At 46.3% G+C, this 18,045-nt stretch overlaps 1 protein-coding gene across 9 annotated transcripts in view; it reads right to left on the bottom strand.

The window, feature by feature from the left end:
• The window catches only part of ACTR3B (actin related protein 3B), a 43,525-nt gene extending 26,198 nt beyond the window's left edge, over positions 1-17,327 (bottom strand). For all 9 annotated transcript variants that reach the window (XR_004983515.2, XR_004983514.2, XR_004983516.2 and 6 more), the window contains exons 1-4: positions 17,185-17,327; positions 9,323-9,378; positions 2,883-3,007; positions 2,160-2,270 (exon numbers count right to left, since the gene is read on the bottom strand). Coding sequence is in view for 6 of the 9 variants with exons in the window: in XM_036412721.2 (XP_036268614.1) it covers positions 2,160-2,270; positions 2,883-3,007; positions 9,323-9,378; positions 17,185-17,228 (336 nt within the window). In the remaining 3 variants the exon portion in view is untranslated. The remainder of the gene's footprint in view (positions 1-2,159; positions 2,271-2,882; positions 3,008-9,322; positions 9,379-17,184) is intronic.
• Between the last annotated feature and the right edge of the window lie 718 nt (positions 17,328-18,045).

An 18,045-nucleotide genomic window follows, 5' to 3' on the forward strand; every position in this document is an offset into this window, starting at 1 on the left:
TCAAAGTTTCCAAATCTTTTCTGAAGTTAAAACTCAATTTCTAGATGGGAGGAGTTAGGGGGGTGGGAAGGGAGTGAGTTGGAGGGACTGAGCAAAACAAAGGAAAGAGAGAGAAGACATGGACAACAGTGTGGTGATGGAGGGGTGGGGGGAGTGGGCATAGAGGGGATAAATGGTGATGGAAAAAATAAAGAAAAATAAACCTCAATTTCTGCTCCCCAGGCCCGCAGTTCTCTGAAACCCATACTCTGGTTTGGACACAGGGCAGTTCCGGGGCACAGTGGCTCCCATTGGCTCTGCTCAGGACTCACAGCCAGTAACCTCGGGAACCATGTGAACACTGGGAGCCTGAGGGGCACCCCTGCCCCGATGCCTGTCAGCAGTCAGAAAGGACCCTGCGGCTGCTGAAGGACACAGAAGTTAGAACTCGGAGCCTCACGGAGAAGCCCTCATCTGATGGAGCCGGTCAGTAAATGTCTTCAATGAACGTCGGTGGCTCGGCTGTAAACGTGTACACCGCCGTACCCCAGTCACTGCTGCAGTGACCGATGGTGCGGGCAGACGCCTGAGAGAAAGGCACATCTCCACTCCCTCAGGCACACCACGCACTGAACCAACCTGTGGCATCCAAAACACAACGTAGATAGCACAGTGTTTTCTTATCTTTAATAAACTTGATTATTTTTGAACCTTCTCCGCAGATGTTCATTTTTGGCAAATGGGCTTTAGCATTTCCACATTCACACCAAACACCCAATTCTTTCCTGGCAAGTGATTTTAGCTTACTGGCCTACATATGCCAGCTAAATTCGAAAAAATAAAATAGAAATAGGAGACATTTCCTATGGGCTGTCCTGGCATCTGCTCCACAGGCCTCTGGAAGATGCCCTCAGGTGGAGTCGGAGGGACAATGCTGGCACAGTGAGCCGAGCAGGCAGAAGGAAGCGGCTGGGCACAGTGCCCGCTCCTAAAATCCTGTCCAACAGGTAGCCATGTGTGCACTAGAGAAGGAAAAGTGCCAAACCTGACAGGTGGGCATCTGTGATTTGTTTTGGCTACAAAGACAAAGCCACTCAGAACTGTCACTTCCTGGCTCCGTTTACTTCACAGGAACCACTGGAGGGACACGGGAGGGCCCCAGGTGCCTGGAAAGCACAGTGCTCAGCCTGGACAGCTAAATTACACAGGTTTTAACAGGCGGTTTACATGCAATTGCTCTCTGTGGCGCATGAGTTTTGTACATGTAATTAATTCTAACTTGAAAAGAATATTTCATGGAAGAAAACCCATAATATTGAGTATAACAATTAGAACAGAATCCATAATCAAGACATAATTCTTCTCTTTTCTCTGTAATTGTTTATTTTGTTTAAATAAGATCAAGTGACATAATCAGGGTCCATAACCCCACTCAATTTTATTTTGCAGTAAGACTTAAACCACGGCAAAATAACACCTTGCCTCGGTTTCCTCTGTTGTAAGAAGCAAAAAATCACAGCCACCCAGTTACTTCATGGAGCCATCTAAGTACACAGCTGTTCCTACCCAACCAATCCCTCCCTCCACCTCCCTGGCTGCTGGAGGCCTGTTTAAGTCCCTACCCTCCAGGGCCACATGGTCAGGGAGGGTCCCCTCCCAGCCGCAGGGAGAGAATGGTGGGCCAATCTGCTAGAAAGGTTCCTGGAAATCTAAAAGGTGAGCCTCTTTCTGAAAGCACAGATACTAACGCATGGAAACCTAGTGGGCTGGGCCTGAGGGGACCACACAGGAGGCCCAGCTGGCACACTGGGCCAGCCCTCGCTTCTGTCCCTGAGGGGCTAAGGTGACCTGCCCTGGAACCACTCAACTAGAGGCTGCCTGTTGAGTGAGATAATGAGCCCTTCCTGGCATCAGACATTTTTGCTGACTGTTCCATTATTTGCCCAAAAAAGCATCCTGATTCATATAAGTTGCTTTAGCAGAAATAAAGACTCCCCAGGGAATGCTATCTTGAGTTTAACCATTTGTACGCCATAAGCATCTATAGACACAAGCAGCGGACCTTTTTTAATTAAATTCAAAATATCATGGCGTGTGAGGATGGTTTTGGACACACGGTGGTTAACTGGTTAAATGCAAGCACTTGGGAATTTATGCGGCTATTAGTCCCAATTACTCACCAGTAAGAAGTAATGATCCTCAGGTTCAGCTCGAAGATATTTAAAAATCACATGTTCCATGAACCTTTCCATAAGATCCCAGTCTTCGATTATTCCATGTCTTATTGGCCACTAACCCAAGAGAAACCAAGTATGTCAAGCTCGGTTCACATCAGTGAGAGCAACTCTAACGACAAGACGGGGAGACTGAACAACTACAGAATCAGGTCCCCTTTGCATGACCTGAATGTTAGTCCCACAGAGAAAAGACAGACACTTTAACAGAAAGGCTGTTATGTAATCGTTGATTCTCTAACTCCACCCATTTCTAAGAACCAAGAACGTCTGAACAGCCGAGTGGCAAGTGCAAGTGCAGCTAATCCACCGTCCCACTGACTGGGAGGTTCTGTTTTTTAGGGTGTGTTTTTTAGAACAAACGTCTACTTAAATAATTTTAATTTTAGTGCTTCTCTTTAATTAATCAATCTGCAACTTTCCATATCTAACAGGTCCTTTACTCAACCTGTGATTTTCCATCTCAGCAGGACCTACCTTCACATGCCAGCCTGAGTCCAGATTGTATACCAACTCTGAAAATCCACCCCCTTCCCCACATCCAAACAACAAAACCTCTTTACAAACATAAGGATAAAAACACATTTAACTCCCAGCACACTTTCTATATAATCTGCCATTCTCAGCTCATCCTGGCTACTCACTGAAGCCATTCCCATCTGGGCTCACCTTGGTGGCGTATGTGGGTTTATCGATGGCTTCATCCCCAATGAAAAAGTCCAGATCATCCACGCCCCTCAACACCTTCCTTTGTGCTTGGTCAACTACCTTTGCCGACTCTCTGACAGCAATACCTTAAAAAAAAAAGGAAAAATATTTCCTTCACTATCCACATTTATTTCAATAATTTACAAAGGGGTTCCAAATTTAGGGGGAGAACGAAGATGGTGGGGTAGGTAAACATTGGTACTTGTTGCCTCCCACAATCAAAATTACAACTAAAATACAGAACCACCATCATTCAGAACCACTGATATCTGGCTGAATGGAAGTCCCACAACTAGAGAAGTAAAGAAGAGAGCACATTGAGACTGTTAGGAGGGCGGAGGTTCAGAACCGGCCTGGTCCGACGCCCCATTTGTGTGTGTGTGTGTGTGTGTGTGTGTGTGTGTGTGTGTGTGTGTGTGTTTTAAATTGGGAGAGGTATTGTGGCTGCAGAGGCCTCTCATGAGGAGCAAGAGGTCCAGGCCCCATACCAGACTCCCCAGTCCAGGGTTCCAGAGCTGGGAAGAAAAATCTCTGTAACTTCAGGCTGTGAAAACCAGTGGGGATTATGGCTAAGTAGACACAGGTATTCCTCTTAAAGGCACACAGACTTACACAGTCCACTTTCTCTGAGCTCTGGGGCAGTAGCATTGGGGGAGCCAGGGAAATATGGAAGGTACTAGACTCTCTGACATTGGGGCAGGAACTCAGGGGGTGGCTTTCTCCCAGACAGGGGTGCTTGCAGGGGTCCTGGTCATTGTTCCTGTGCTGGTACCTCCCCCTGTCACAGAACTAACTGGCAACCATATCTGAGTTTCCATCAGCTTGGCTCACGCTGTTCGCCAGGCCCTGGCGATTCCCTGAGACCCCACCCCATCCAATTTACAGCCCTACCCATGATGCTTGCAGCAGCTTGTCGATATGAATGGGCTCTCCTGGCTCAGGCTTCAGACTCTCCTAAAATCTCTAAAACAAGCAGGAGCTGGTGTTAGCATGCCCCATACTACCAAAAAGAGACCCAAGATGTCACACTAGCACCAGCCTGCCTTGCTTCACACCTGGGCCTCACCTGGTCACTTCCAAACCCAATACAAGTGGCAACCATCTGCAGATTGTTCTGTAGCTCCTGCCTAGTGGCTCCAGGCAGTCACTAACTTTGCACCTCCCAGAGGCAGTGCACCCAGTGAACAGCTTCAGACCACACCAGATTACAACTCTACAAATCTACAAACAACACATTCAAGGGGCCGACTCAGTGAGCACCAAAGTCCCACTGAAGCAAGTCCTGCTCCATAGGGGTATCTCCTGCACAGCAGCTCTCTCACTGTCATTGCACCTGGTCCTCACAGCCAATTGGCCTTGAGTTCAATTCCTCCTAATGACACCAATAGCAATGAAGGGTCAACTACAATAAGCCTGTGCACACAGTCCACACAGGGGCGCACTGAGAGTGCCCAGCTCAGATGACTGGGGAGGCTGAGCCACTTGGCCCTACAGGACACCTACTACACAAATCCACTCTACCAATTCCAGGAGACATAGCAGCTCTACACAATATATAGAAATAAACACAGGGAAGCAGCCAAAATGCAGAGAAAAAGAAAAATGTCACAAATGAAAAAAACAGAAGAAATCTCAAAAAAGAACTAAATGAAACGGAAGCAAGTAAACTAATACAGAGTTTAAAACCATGGTTATAAGGTTACTCAAGAATCTTAATGAAGGCTTCAAGGGACTTAGTGAGACTTTCAAGAACCTTAGTAAGAACATTAAGACATGAAAAGGGAGCAGTAAGAAATTAAGCATACACTACTTAAAATAAGAAATAATTTATAGGGCAATAGAATAGAGAATTCCAAAAATCAAATGAACAATTTGGAATATGAGGAAGCAAAAAACACCCAATCAGAATAGCAAAAATAAAAAAATAATCCAAAAATATGAAGAAAGTGTAAAGAATTTCTGAGATAACTTCAAGCAGACCAACATTTGCATTATAGGGTACCTGAGGGAGAAGAGGGAGAGCTAGATATTGAAAACCTATTTAAATAAATAATGACAGACAACTTCCCATGCCTGGTGAAAGAAATAGACCTACAAGTCCAGGAACCACAGAGAACCCCAAACAAGAGGAACCCAAAGAGGCCCACACCAAGACACAACATAATTAAAATGCCAAGGGTTAAGGACAAAGAGATAATCTTAAAAGCAACAAAATAAAAACAGTAGTTACCTACAAAGGAGCATCTATCCAGTCAGCTGATTTCTCAACAAAAATTTTGCAGGCCAAAAGGGAGTGGTAAGAAATATTCAAAGTGATGAACAGCAAGGACCTACAACCAAAATTACTCTACCAGCAAAGCTATCATTCAGAATTGAAGGTCAGATAAACAGCTTCACAGACAAGAAAAAGCTAAAGGAGTTCATCATCACTAAACCTTTTAACATTACATGAAATGTTAAAAGGTAGTCTTTAAGAAGAGGAAGTGAAGGAGGATGGGGAGAAAGAGGAGGAAGAGGAGGAGGATGCAGAAGAAGAGGAGAAGGAAGAAGAGGAGGAGGAAGAAAAAGAAAAGGAGGAGGAAGAGAAGGAGAAGGAGGAGGAAGGAAAGGAGGAGGAGGAGAGAGAGAAGGAGAAGGAGGAGAGAGATGAGAAAGAAGAAGAAAATGCATACAATAAAATGGCAATAAATACATATCTATCAACAACTGAACTTAAAAATCAAAATAAGTGAACAAGGAATCTAATGAACAAAATCAACTGATGAATAAATAGAACCAGACGTATGGAAACATGGAACAGACTGATGAATCTCAGAGGGAAGGGGGCAAAGATTAATTAAAGATTTTATATTCATACTAGAGGCCTGATGCATGAAATTCAAGAGCCCAGCTGATGTTACTGAGCTTCGATCTGTGAACCAGGAGGTCAGGATTTGAGTCCCGCTCAGAGCACATGCCTGGGTTGCAGGCTCAATCCCCAGTGTGGGGGCATGCAGAAGGCAGCTGAATGATGATTCTCTTTCATCACTGATGTTTCTACATCTCTCTCCCTCTCCCTTCCTCTCTGAAATAAACACAAATATATTTTTAAAGGTGTGGCTAAGTTGGTTGGTGTGTCAACCCACACTGTAAAGTCACAGACACAATTCCCAGTCAGGGCTCATACCCAGGTGCTGCTTCGATCCCCAGTCAGGGTAATCAATGTTCACTCTCGCATCAGTTCTCTCTGTCTCTCCCTAGCCCTTTTTCTCTCTCTAACTGCAATAAAAGCATGTCCTAACTGCTGGCGAGGATGTGGCAGGAAGGGAACCTTAGTGCACTGCTGGTGGGAAAGCACCTGGTGCAGCCACTACGGAAAACAGTATGGAGTTTCCTCAAAAAATTAAATATGGAACTGCCATTTGACTCAGTAATCCCAAATCTAGAAATATATCCTGAAATGCCAATCAGAAAGAATATGTTCACAGCAGCACAATTTACAATAGCTAAGATCTGGAAACAGCCCCAGAGCCCGTCAGTAGATGAGTGGATAAAAGGCTGTGGTACATTCACACTATGGAACACTCTGCAGCAGTAAAAAAGAAGAATTCTTCCCCTATGAGACAGCATGGAGGGACCCAGAGAGTATTATGCTGAATGAATAAGCCAGTCAGAGAAAGACAATGATCACCTGATCACATTCACATGTGGAATCTAATGAATAAAATGCACTGATGAGCCGAAACCGGTTTGGCTCAGTGGTAGAGAGTCAGTCTGCGGACTGAAAGGTCCCAGGTTCGATTCCGGTCAAGGGCATGTACAATACATTGGTTGCGGGCACATCCCCGGTAGGGGGTGTGCAAGAGGCAGCTGGTCGATGTTTCTCTCTCGTTGACGTTTCTAGCTCTCTATCTCTCTCCCTTCTTCTCTGTAAAAAAAATCAATAAAATATATATATATATATATATATATATATATATATATATATATTTTTTTTTTTTTTTTTTTTTTTTTTTTTTTTTTTAAATGCACTGATGGCCAGGACCGGTTTGGCTCAGTGGATAGAGCGTCGGCCTGCAGACTGAAAGGTCCCGGGTTCGATTCCGGTCAAGGGCATGTACCTTGGTTGTGGGCACATCCCCAGTGGGGGGTGTGCAAGAGGCAGCTGGTCGATGTTTCTCTCTCATCGACGTTTCTAACTCTCTGTCCCTCTCAATTCCTCTCTGTGTAAAATCAATAAAAATATATTTTTTTTTAAAATGCACTGATGGAGTGGATCCAGAGGCATGGAAGCATGGAACAGAGTGAGGAATCTCGGAGGGAATGTGGGGGGCGTGAGGGGGTGGGAGGTGATCAAACAAAGAACTTGTATGCACATATGAGTAACCCATGGATACAGACAATAGGGTGCTAAAGGCCTGGGGTGGGGTGGAAGGGCAGGCTGGAGGGGAGAAAAGGGGACATATGTAACATTTTCAACAATAAAGATTTAAATAAATATAAAAAATAATGATTAAAAATAAAAGCATATCCTCAGATGAGTATTTAAAAAAAAGGAAGAAAAAAATAAAAAAGAAAGAAAGAAAGGAAGGAAGGAAGGTAGGGAGGAAGGGAGGGAGGGAGGAAAAGGAAAGGAAAGGAAAGGAAAGGAAGAGACACCAGAGCTATCGGCATGGAGAGAGAAAAGGTCACGCAAGCACACAATGAGAAACCATCCCTGATGGCACCTGGCTTTGGACTTGGAGACCCCATTCTGGGATACAAACTACACACCAAATTATGGATTTAAAATGCGGGCGCAACAGACCAATCACGCCTGTTGTTGAGGGCGTGCCACCATGGAATGGGTGCTTTCTAGTGATGTGAAGGCCCATGTCCACCAGAACGTCTCTGGTCTTCCCTGAGTAACACTCAGCCCGCTCCTTCTCCCACCTCCCAGCCGTCCACGCCCCACACGGCTCAGGAGAGCCTGCCATCATCAGTCCCCGGCCAGAGCCACATCTAGGAGGCAGGGTTTCACTTAACTGATACACCTCACTCTTTTTTTTAACCTATTTTTATTTATTTCAGAGAGTGCTGGGAGCATAAGACATTTGGGGGGCTAGCAATCTGAATTAGCCTCAGAAACCTGCTTTCTACTGCACTCTCTTGCTAGCAGATAATTAATCCATTGGTGAAAGAATGAGGAGGCTAGCAGGAACTCTGTACCTAAGTTAATCAATGTCCCTAAGGCATATTCCTGTTAGCCTATAGTCTAGTCACTGCCCCTCCCTTAATTTCTGGTCCGGCAAGAGCTATTTACCTAAATACTTCCAATCTACAAGGGGCCTAAACCAAGGATGTAACAGCTTCATTGGAGGCAGGTCACTGGCGCCATGCAGGATGGACATTGGATGCAGTCTAAGGTAACCATTCTACCTGATTCTCGAGGGCAGAGGGGGCTGTGAGAGTCCACCAGAGAAGAAACAAAGGAAGTCAGGGACAGAGAGAGAGGAAATCTCACAGTCCAGGTTGTTCAGGATCTGGATCTTAGGCTCTCCAAACCAGCAGCGCGGCTTTGAATAAAGCCTTTCCTGAACTTCAGAGTGCCCCCAGTCTCTTCCACGCCGATTCTATAAATTCCATATTCCATAACAAGAGGAAGGGTGAGGAAGAGAGGTAGGAACATCAAAGATGAGAGAGAGCTATGGATCGGCCGCCTCCTGCACACTCCACACTGGGGATGGAGGCCGAAGCCCAGGCATGCGCCCTGACCGGGAATCGAACCCTGACCTCCTGGTTCATAGGTCAGCACTCAACCACTGAGCCACACCAGCTAGGCTACACTGCACTCTTCGGAAAATTATCTCCAAAACTTAAATCGTTTTGGAGACTAATTCTACCCTCTCAACAACCAGCCTAGCCTGGAGTCTCCCTGGGAAACAGAGCGGTGAAGCACTGCCACCAAACTGAGCGCGCGTGCCCCTTCAGCTCCCGCTCTCCGCGGCCTGGAGCGGAGGCAAGAGAAGAGCACTCTGTCCTCAGGCCTCTCATTTCAAAAAAAAAAGTCTTTCAATAGAGTGAACAGTGGCTCAGTGAATAAAACTGCACTGACTTAAAAATCACAAATTAGTCTTAAAGACACACATACACTTCTAAATAATTCAGACATTTAGGATTGCACGGAGCCTAGCTGAAACTTCAATGACAGCGACAAAGGACTGTCAGAAAGCTGGGGGTGAGGGAGGGAAGTGGGGCGTTAGCTCACAGCTGCAGCCAATAGCAATATTCAGGAACTAGGTGTCAAAACGAATGACCCTCCCCGGAACCAGGACAAACTTCTACAGGGAGATGGCGGGTACGCCTTGAAGAACAGGATGGGAATGCTTAGAACAATTCTGAGGAACAATCCGTCATAAACGCGAGGGAGGAGCTGTACTTACATGAAGGAACAATGAACTGGGGCTCAGTGTTGCCCGCGTAGCCAAGCTTGGTGTACCTAAAAGCACAAAGGCACGGACACGGTGAGAATGATACTCCACTACACCATTACTATAAGCCTCCTCGGCCTAGAAGCGAGCCTCAAAATATTCCCTTGAAATTAAAAAAAAAAAAAAATTATAATGACTGAGAATCAAACACTGGTTTCGAATAAGCAAGCAGTTACAAAAACGTAAAATAGTATGCTTGTTTCTGTTGGAAAGATTCTGTATATGAACAAATAAATCACATTTGTGTGTCCCTAACAACTTTAATCTGCTTTTCCCCTCTTTCAGTCTTTACAAAGAACCCTGTAAAGAAAGTAAATATTATCACTATTTTGAGATAGAAACTGAGGCACTCGTGAGCTCATTAAGCTGCCAAAGCCTCCAGCCAGTTTGCAGGGAAAAAAGCCAAATCTCGTGTGCGGCCTCGCTCCCAGGCAGCCCGGGGCGAAGAGTACTTCCTCCCCAGCTGCTCGAACTTCCGGCTGCAGGGGCTGCATGACGCCCTTCAAGCGCCCAGAATATGTCACAGCTGCTCCCACCACTGCTGAGGATATGGGACCGAGCATCTTATCACCGGTTTCAGAAGGAGCCCGTTTTCTGCCAAGGCACGTGTGAGATCCCACAAGTCTCCTCGGAGCTGAATGCCAAAACACTACTGCCTGTTCCAAAAGCACTGCTAGTCTCCTCCGATACTGTTTTAAAGGTGGGGCACAGGGGACCACCACGCAGAGCCACCTGCTAGAAATGAAGAGCTGAAAGGATGCGCTGGCTCTCCCACCCTGATCGGGCAGCTGTATGGACAGTGAGGCTGGGCAGTGACCCCATCCCATCCTGATCGGGCAGCTGTATGGACAGTGAGGCTGGACAGTGACCCCAGCCCCGTCCTGATCGGGCAGCTGTATGGACAGTGAGGCTGGGCAGTGACCCCATCCCGTCCTGATCGGGCAGCTGTATGGACAGTGAGGCTGGACAGTGACCCCATCCCGTCCTGATCGGGCAGCTGTATGGACAGTGAGGCTGGACAGTGACCCCAGCCCCATCCCGATCGGGCAGCTGTATGGACAGTGAGGCTGGACAGTGACCCCAGCCCCGTCCTGATCGGGCAGCTGTATGGACAGTGAGGCTGGGCAGTGACCCCATCCCGTCCTGATCGGGCAGCTGTATGGACAGTGAGGCTGGACAGTGACCCCATCCCGTCCTGATCGGGCAGCTGTATGGACAGTGAGGCTGGACAGTGACCCCATCCCGTCCTGATCGGGCAGCTGTATGGACAGTGAGGCTGGGCAGTGACCCCATTCTGTAGTGATGCATATAATGAGTAAAACACTTGAGGGCAGTGCTAAAAGTGACTTTATTAATCCATTCTATTTACAAATTCTTTCAAGATGCTTGATACTAATTTTTGAGGTAGTAATACATTTCAAATTCTAATAAATTAATTATGATTTTTAAATATATTTTTAACATCTGCTATGTGGTCAAAAGGGGCCACATGCTAACCCGACAAGCTCAGGAAAGGCCTGCAGGTGGTCTTGCAAACTCAGAGACCTTAACAAAGGATGGTCTGAAATTAAACTTTAACTAAAAGTTGATATGGTGGGTAGTTACTTCCTAGGCCAGTATCTTCACTGACAAGATAAACCTTTACCTTACCTGAGCCTACCTGTCTTTTTGGATCTATAATAACACTGGAGGCCCGAGGCACGAAAATTCGTCAAGAGTAGGCCTTCCTTCCCCCGCTGCCGGCCCTGGCACACGCTTCCCTCCTCCGGCCGCAGGCAGGCCCCTGGGACCCGGGCTGGCTTCCCTCTGGCCCCCGGCTTCGTCAGAAGGACGTCCGGAATGAACCCACCAGTTCCTCAACCCACAGGGTGGGTTCAAAGCCAACCCAGAGCCGAGGGCTTTCCAGAAGGAAGTCAACACGTACTGAACTGAAACAATTTTAGACCACCCCTAATTCAGCCATCTCGCCGGAGTTTATGCAGACAATAAATATAAATTAACTACATTACTGACCCAGGAAGCCTACAGGATCTAACAAGCTGGACAGCAAACACTAAAATCAGCCCTTCCACGTCTGTGTTTTGAACCACCCCTGGCGCTAAAGTAAGCCCACATCCCCATGCTGTTAAGATTCTGACTTGCATCATGACCAAAAAGGGGTTTCGTCTTGACTGTGTCCACCCTGCACAGAGCCTGGCCTGTGGCAGATACTCCCAAATGCCTGCTGCTGAGCGCTTGGCAGACAGAAGGAAAGGCAATCATGTCAAACTGCCGAGGGAGGGCCGTGTTGGCAAGGGCAACGCTGAAACGCCATGTGATGGGTCCAGGAAAGACCAAGGACAGTGTCTAATCCAATCCCTCAATGACGAGAAAACACTTGTCTTTTTGCAATGGGGTTTTTTAACTGAAACAAATACAATCAAATGATAGCATTTGTTAAAATTAGGTGCTAAATATCATCCATGTATATGATAATACTTTTTGTATTTCTGAAAGGCAACAGAGTATATTGTATTAATTAAGACCATGCACTCTGGCACCAAACTGCCTGGGTTCAAATTCCAGCTGTGATTTGCCAAAAACTTTAGGCAAGTTACTTTACCTATCTATATCTCAGTTTCTTCATCTGTAAAAATAAGGATAATACAATCTATCCGCTGGAATTAGTGAGTTAATATTTAAAAATACATAGAGGGAGAGAAAGAGCACTCGAACAGTGCTATCTATATGTTGTTGTCATTTTTACTATTATTTTTCTGTATGTTTGAAATATTCCATTTAAATTTGGGGGGAGAGGAGTCACTTTAAATTTGTTCTGTGTCCCGAGTCACATACCACTCTGCAAACCACTACACCACAGACACGCCAATGGCCGAAATTCAATGGACAAGCGGTGTGACACCAATGTCCTTCCACAACTGGTCTCAGCTCCATCCCAAAGCTTTGTGCCCTGAAACCACCAGCAAAGGGTCAAACTGCAGCAGCGGGCCAGAGCACGTTTAGGCTCACAACTCTCAAATTCACCGAATCCTGCCATGCCACTCGGCAGCACTTTGCTAGAAGGTACAATACAACCTTCAGAGGAGGCTTTCTCTCACAGACACACAGGTACCTTGGCAGCAAAAACAGTAAGCACACAATGATGTTCCTGCTGAGGCAATTTAACATGAAAATGTTAATATTCTTACTTATTAGCAACGTCCTATGATCCCTGCCATCCTGATGAAACTGAGGTCATTAAATGCTGGAGGCTAATTCCAGCATGTCATAAATGCAAGAAGTTTCATCAAAAGGTTGATGGCCAGGACCGGTTTGGCTCAGTGGATAGAGCGTCGGCCTGCAGACTGAAAGGTCCCGGGTTCGATTCCGGTCAAGGGCATGTATCATACCTTGGTTGCGGGCACATCCCCAGTGGGGGGTGTGCAAGAGGCAGCTGGTCGGTGTTTCTCTCTCATCGATGTTTCTGACTCTCTGTCCTTCTCAATTACTCTCTGTGTAAAATCAATAAAATATATTTTTTTTTTTTAAAAAAAAGGTTGATGGAACCTTGAGCCTTCAGCAAGGGTTGAAGATACATATTATTGCCTACTGGAAGGGCCGAAGGCATTTCCCCACACCTGAATTTATATAATTGATTGCTTGCTGCCAGACAGTTGAGGGCACTTTACTGTACATATTATTGCCTCCTGCAGGCCAAACACCTGAACAGCTGAAGGTAGTTTCCCCAAAACTGACAATGCCTACTGTATACTAAAACTTTCCTTTGAGATAGATAGATATATATATATATATATATATATATATATATATATATCACACACACACACACACACACACACACACATATATATATATCCACTTTGCTATAGGGCAAAATGTGGGAGTAAAAAGAACCCTGGTTTGGGCTGGGAGGTAGAGAGAACTTAGCTATTACAACTGAACTTCCTCTGGCTCCCCCTGTGAATTACAAATTTATATTTCTTCTCTAGCCTCTTCATTAATTTACTCGCAGCACCTTCTCCAGATTCCTGTTCCCTTCTAGATGCTGGATATCACCCGGCATTAATTAAAAACATTGGCAGAGCAAACTCTTCAGATGACTCTATGGTAATTCCATATCTTAACATTTTCCTGTGCTATTCCTTATATGGCATCAAATACTTGACATTTTGTTACTTTGAATAATCACAGCATAATGAACAGTTACTAAGATTTCTTAAAGAGACATTCAAATTTAAAATTTTAATAAAATCTTCATCAGCACAGGCTCATCTCAAACTTCGATGAGAAGCTACCAATATTAACTAGAACACTGCAAACTTAAGCTGACAAGGGTGCGTTCTAATAACGCTCCTAGGAGGGCAGCCCAGTGCAAGCCTGGCACACCCAGCAGAGATGACCTGACAAGGCGGCTCAGCTATATACAGAACAGGATGCAAAACGATAAGAAAAACACAACTCAAACACGAGTGTGTTCAAGACACCATTTATGGAAACAAGACACCATTTATTGCAATCATTAGTAGTAAAAAAATTTTAAATTAACATACTCAAATCGTAGTGAAAAAATAGTCATCCCTATTAAAGTCAGAATTAAGCCAAGGAGACCCACTATCATTGCTGTGATTTTAAAACTGTTTTGGGAGAAGTAGATATTACAAATCAGAAACTAAATAAAAGAAATAATATTGGGAAGGAGACGAAAGTTATTTGTAAATCATAATTATAGACCTGGAATATATAAGGAAATTAAATAAAAAACTAAAAACAAAAGGAACTCAGTAAGATGACCAGGTACTTAATGAAGGGACAAAAGTCCTCAGCTTTCCTACCTAAGCAACAGATTGAGAATACACACTGGCATACACCATACACAAAATAACCTCCAAATGGATAAAGGGCTTAAACATAAGACAGGCAACCATAAAAATTCTAGAGGAATCCACAGACAGCAAAATCTCAGACATGCTGAAGCAATTTCTTCTAGGACACTAATACTGCTCCTAGGACAATGGAAATTAAAGAGAAAATAAACAAATGGGACTACATCAAAATAAAAAGCTTTTGCACAGCAAAAGAAACCATCAACACAACAAGAAAGTTGACTGCATGGGAGAACATATTTACCAGTGTTATCACTGATAAAAGTTTAATCTCCAACATCTACAGGGAACTCATACAACTTAACAGAAGGAAGATAAACAACCCAATCAAAAAATGGCTGAAACTGGTTTGGCTCAGTGGATAGAACTTCAGCCTGAAGGGTCCCAGGTTCGATTCCAGTTGTACCTTGGTTGCAGGCACATCTCCAGTGGGGGGTGTGCAAGAGGCAGCTGATCAATGATTCCCTCTCATCGATGTTTCTAACTCTCTATCCCTCTCTCTTCTTCTCTGTAAAAAAATGAATAAAATGTTGTTGTTTTTTTTAAATGGGCAACGGACCTAATATACTTTTCAAAAGAAAACAGAAGGAAGGCCAAGAGACACATGAAAACATGCTCAAAGTCACTAATCAGCAGAGAGATGCAAATCAAAATGGCAATGTGGTGCCATCTCAGACCTGTCAGAATGGCTATCATCAACAAACAAGTGCTGGAGAGAATGTTTTTGTAATCACAGTTTTGCAACCATCACTATAATAATTACTTAGGGCAAGAATCACCAATGGATATTAAAACCAGTGGATGAAAGTTTAAGAACCAACGTATCTCTCCAAGAATGACATTAATAACAAAGAGGGAAACAGTAACCAGACAGTGAAGAAATCGGTGGACATCACCGTATCCAAATAATCTAAGTGAACCGGCGACTTCACCTCCATGTGCGTGTGCCGGGCTGGCTGCGGATGAAGTCTGCTCAGGGCCGCTCACAGCAAGGCGGGTAAGTCACAGGCGCCCCACAGCCTCGGCGGCAGCAGCAGTGACAGCAGCGGGGCGGCGCCGCCACCCATGTGAGTGGCCCCGAGCAGGCAGCACGTCCCATCAGCGGCGGCCTGGCGCATGCACATGGAGGCGAATTCGCCGGCGCCCGCTTTCCCGCAGGCCTGAGCCCCCAAGCAGCCGAGGATGAGCTGGTGATCCCAACGGCTAGGCCCTAGGGACCCTACCTGCACGATTCCGTGCACTGAGCCTCTAGTAAAAGAATATCCTGAAGTTATAGCTCCAAGAGGCCAAGTTCCACTAATGACTTACCTCAGGTCAACACTGAACACACATTTCAGGTATTTCAAGCAAGAATGATGAGCAGTCCCGTTTACTAACAGGAAAGGTGACGAGCCCCGTGAGCATTATTGGTATTGCCAAGAAACGCTCTGGATTTCAACAGTTTGACAAGACCAAAAATGCAAAAGCAAAAAGCTCACATGCAAATGTGGGAATGAAAACTATTTCTACCGGCTGCCTTCCCTCCTGACACCACCGGACCACAGGTGGGCATGAGTGAGCACTGGGCGGTGGGAGGAGGGGATGCTGGTGAGGGGAGCAGATGCCTCCGGGAGTGACAGTTGAGGGGGTAATAATACCAACACTGACTTTGGCCTGTGTTTGGGGCAGCAAAATGACCTCTAAAATAAAGGGCCATAACACTTCTGATACAATGTATCGATATATTTCAAAAAGAGTCAGTACAGCCCTAACTGGTTTTGCTTAGTGGATAGAGCATTGGCCTTCAGATTGAAAGGTCGCAGGTTCGATTCTGGTCAAGAACACATGCCTGGGTCTCAGATCGATCCCCAGAAAAGGGCGAGTGGCAGGCAGTCAATCAATTATTCTCTCTCGTCACTGATGTTTCTCTCTCTCCCTCTCCATTCCTCTCTGAAAACAAGAAGATACATTTTTATTTTTTTTTTAGAAAAAGAATTAGTACAGGCAAAAAGGCAGTTGTTGTTTTCTTGTTTGTTTTTCAGACAGCTGGTGCTTTTAGCAGCAGAAGGGGGGGGGGGAAGATCAGTAGATGGACTGCAGCAAACTAAAGACACCCCCACAAGGTTGTCATGGAAACTAAATTTGTACAGAAAAGTGCATTTTTCTACAGAAAAGAAATCAAGGTGAACATGCCATGGGCTATTTCATGACAAAAAAATTACTGAAATCCTGTAAGAGACTACATTTCCTCCCAGGTCATTTTAATAAGTACTTCATCGATAAAGCAAGCAGGCAACCTTGAATTTCTAAACCACCAGCTGGCCGTGTTCACTAGCACCTTCTTAACATCAGGAAGCTTGGGCCACTGAGGAGCTCAGGAAATTTCCAGAAGACTCTTTTGCATATCTTAACATCAAAAGAAGCAATCCCACCCAAAAGTAAAGGAGGAAAAAAAGACCAATAACCGGGTTCCCAAATCCAGACTTTCTATCTTTCAAAATGTAGCCTTTTTCTTTTCATTTTTTAAGCGAAAAGGCAAGTCTATGCAAACTAAAGCAGAAGCTTATTAGCCTGGGCGAGCCAGTGGATAGGGGCCAGGGGGAGAGAGCAAAACAGGCGCCCGGTGGACGGATGGATGTAACCACCTCCAGGGGGAGAGGCAAAGGTCCTGAAAGCAGCAATGGCTCGCACGGGGCCCCGCGGGGTTGGGACCGGACGTTGGGGGTCAGGCACCGGTCGGTGGGCAGAAAGCCGGGGGCGCCGCGGTCCGCAGCCGCCCGCCGGCCCGGCGTCCCGGGGAGGCTGGGCGCAGGGGCACAGCGGGCAGGGGCGAGCCGGGCGCTCCAGCCCGCAGCCCTCCCGGCCGGGGGCGGGCTCCGCGGGGGCTTCCCGGCCGGGGGCGGGCCCGGGCGGCGAGGGCGGGCGGACGCGGGGCAGCGCCGGCGCTCTTACCCGGTGCCGCAGTCCGCCACGCAGGGAGGCAGGCAGCCCGCCATGCGCGCCAGCAAACCGCTCGGCTCGCGCGGGAGGCCCCGCAGGACCCGCACCCTCCTCGTCCCGCGCCTCCTGCCCGGAGCCTCCGCAGCGCCGCCGCGGGAGCCCGCGTGCCGCCGCCCCGGCCAGCCAATCACGGCGCGCCACGCCCCTCCGCGCCAAGCCACGCCCACCCGCCCTCTCTGGTGCTGGCGGCGAGGCCTCTGCCCACACCTGTGGCTTCCCGCTCGGGATGGGAGCTATTTTAGCTAATTTAACAGGAATGTGACCTGATCCCCTGGCCTGGCTCCTGCTCAGCCTGTAGGCCTGGGCTCCAATGGCACCTTCTCAAAGAACTTGTCCCCTCCCCGCACCTCACTCTCTACCTCAACGATCTATTGCTTTCATCCACAACACCTGGGACAAGTTTTCATATATATTTATTTGTAGTCTGTTCCCCCACTCAGATAGGGATCCTGTTTTACCCTTTATTGCATGAGTGAGCACAGAACTTGCTACACCCATGATAGGACCCGAATGTCTGCTAGGTGAATGAATAACCTTCACCATAAAGAATATATATGTATATGTAGATTTATGATACCTAGCAGAACACGGTACAATTTCTTCTCTAGAAGAAAAATATGCAAAACAAACGCATAGCCAGGCTTACGGAGCAAATGACCTTAGATTGAGTTAACACCACACCCAGATTATTACAGGAAAATGTTTTAAGTATCAAAGATGGAATCATTCAAAAGTTCTCACAGAAACCAGGGACCAGACAGGCAAGATCCTATCACACTTTACCTAATCTTATCTAATAATAGAGAAACATGT

This window comes from Pipistrellus kuhlii, unplaced genomic scaffold (genome assembly GCF_014108245.1).
Source record: "Pipistrellus kuhlii isolate mPipKuh1 unplaced genomic scaffold, mPipKuh1.p scaffold_m20_p_47, whole genome shotgun sequence".
In the NCBI taxonomy this organism is placed as follows: Eukaryota; Metazoa; Chordata; class Mammalia; order Chiroptera; family Vespertilionidae; genus Pipistrellus; species Pipistrellus kuhlii.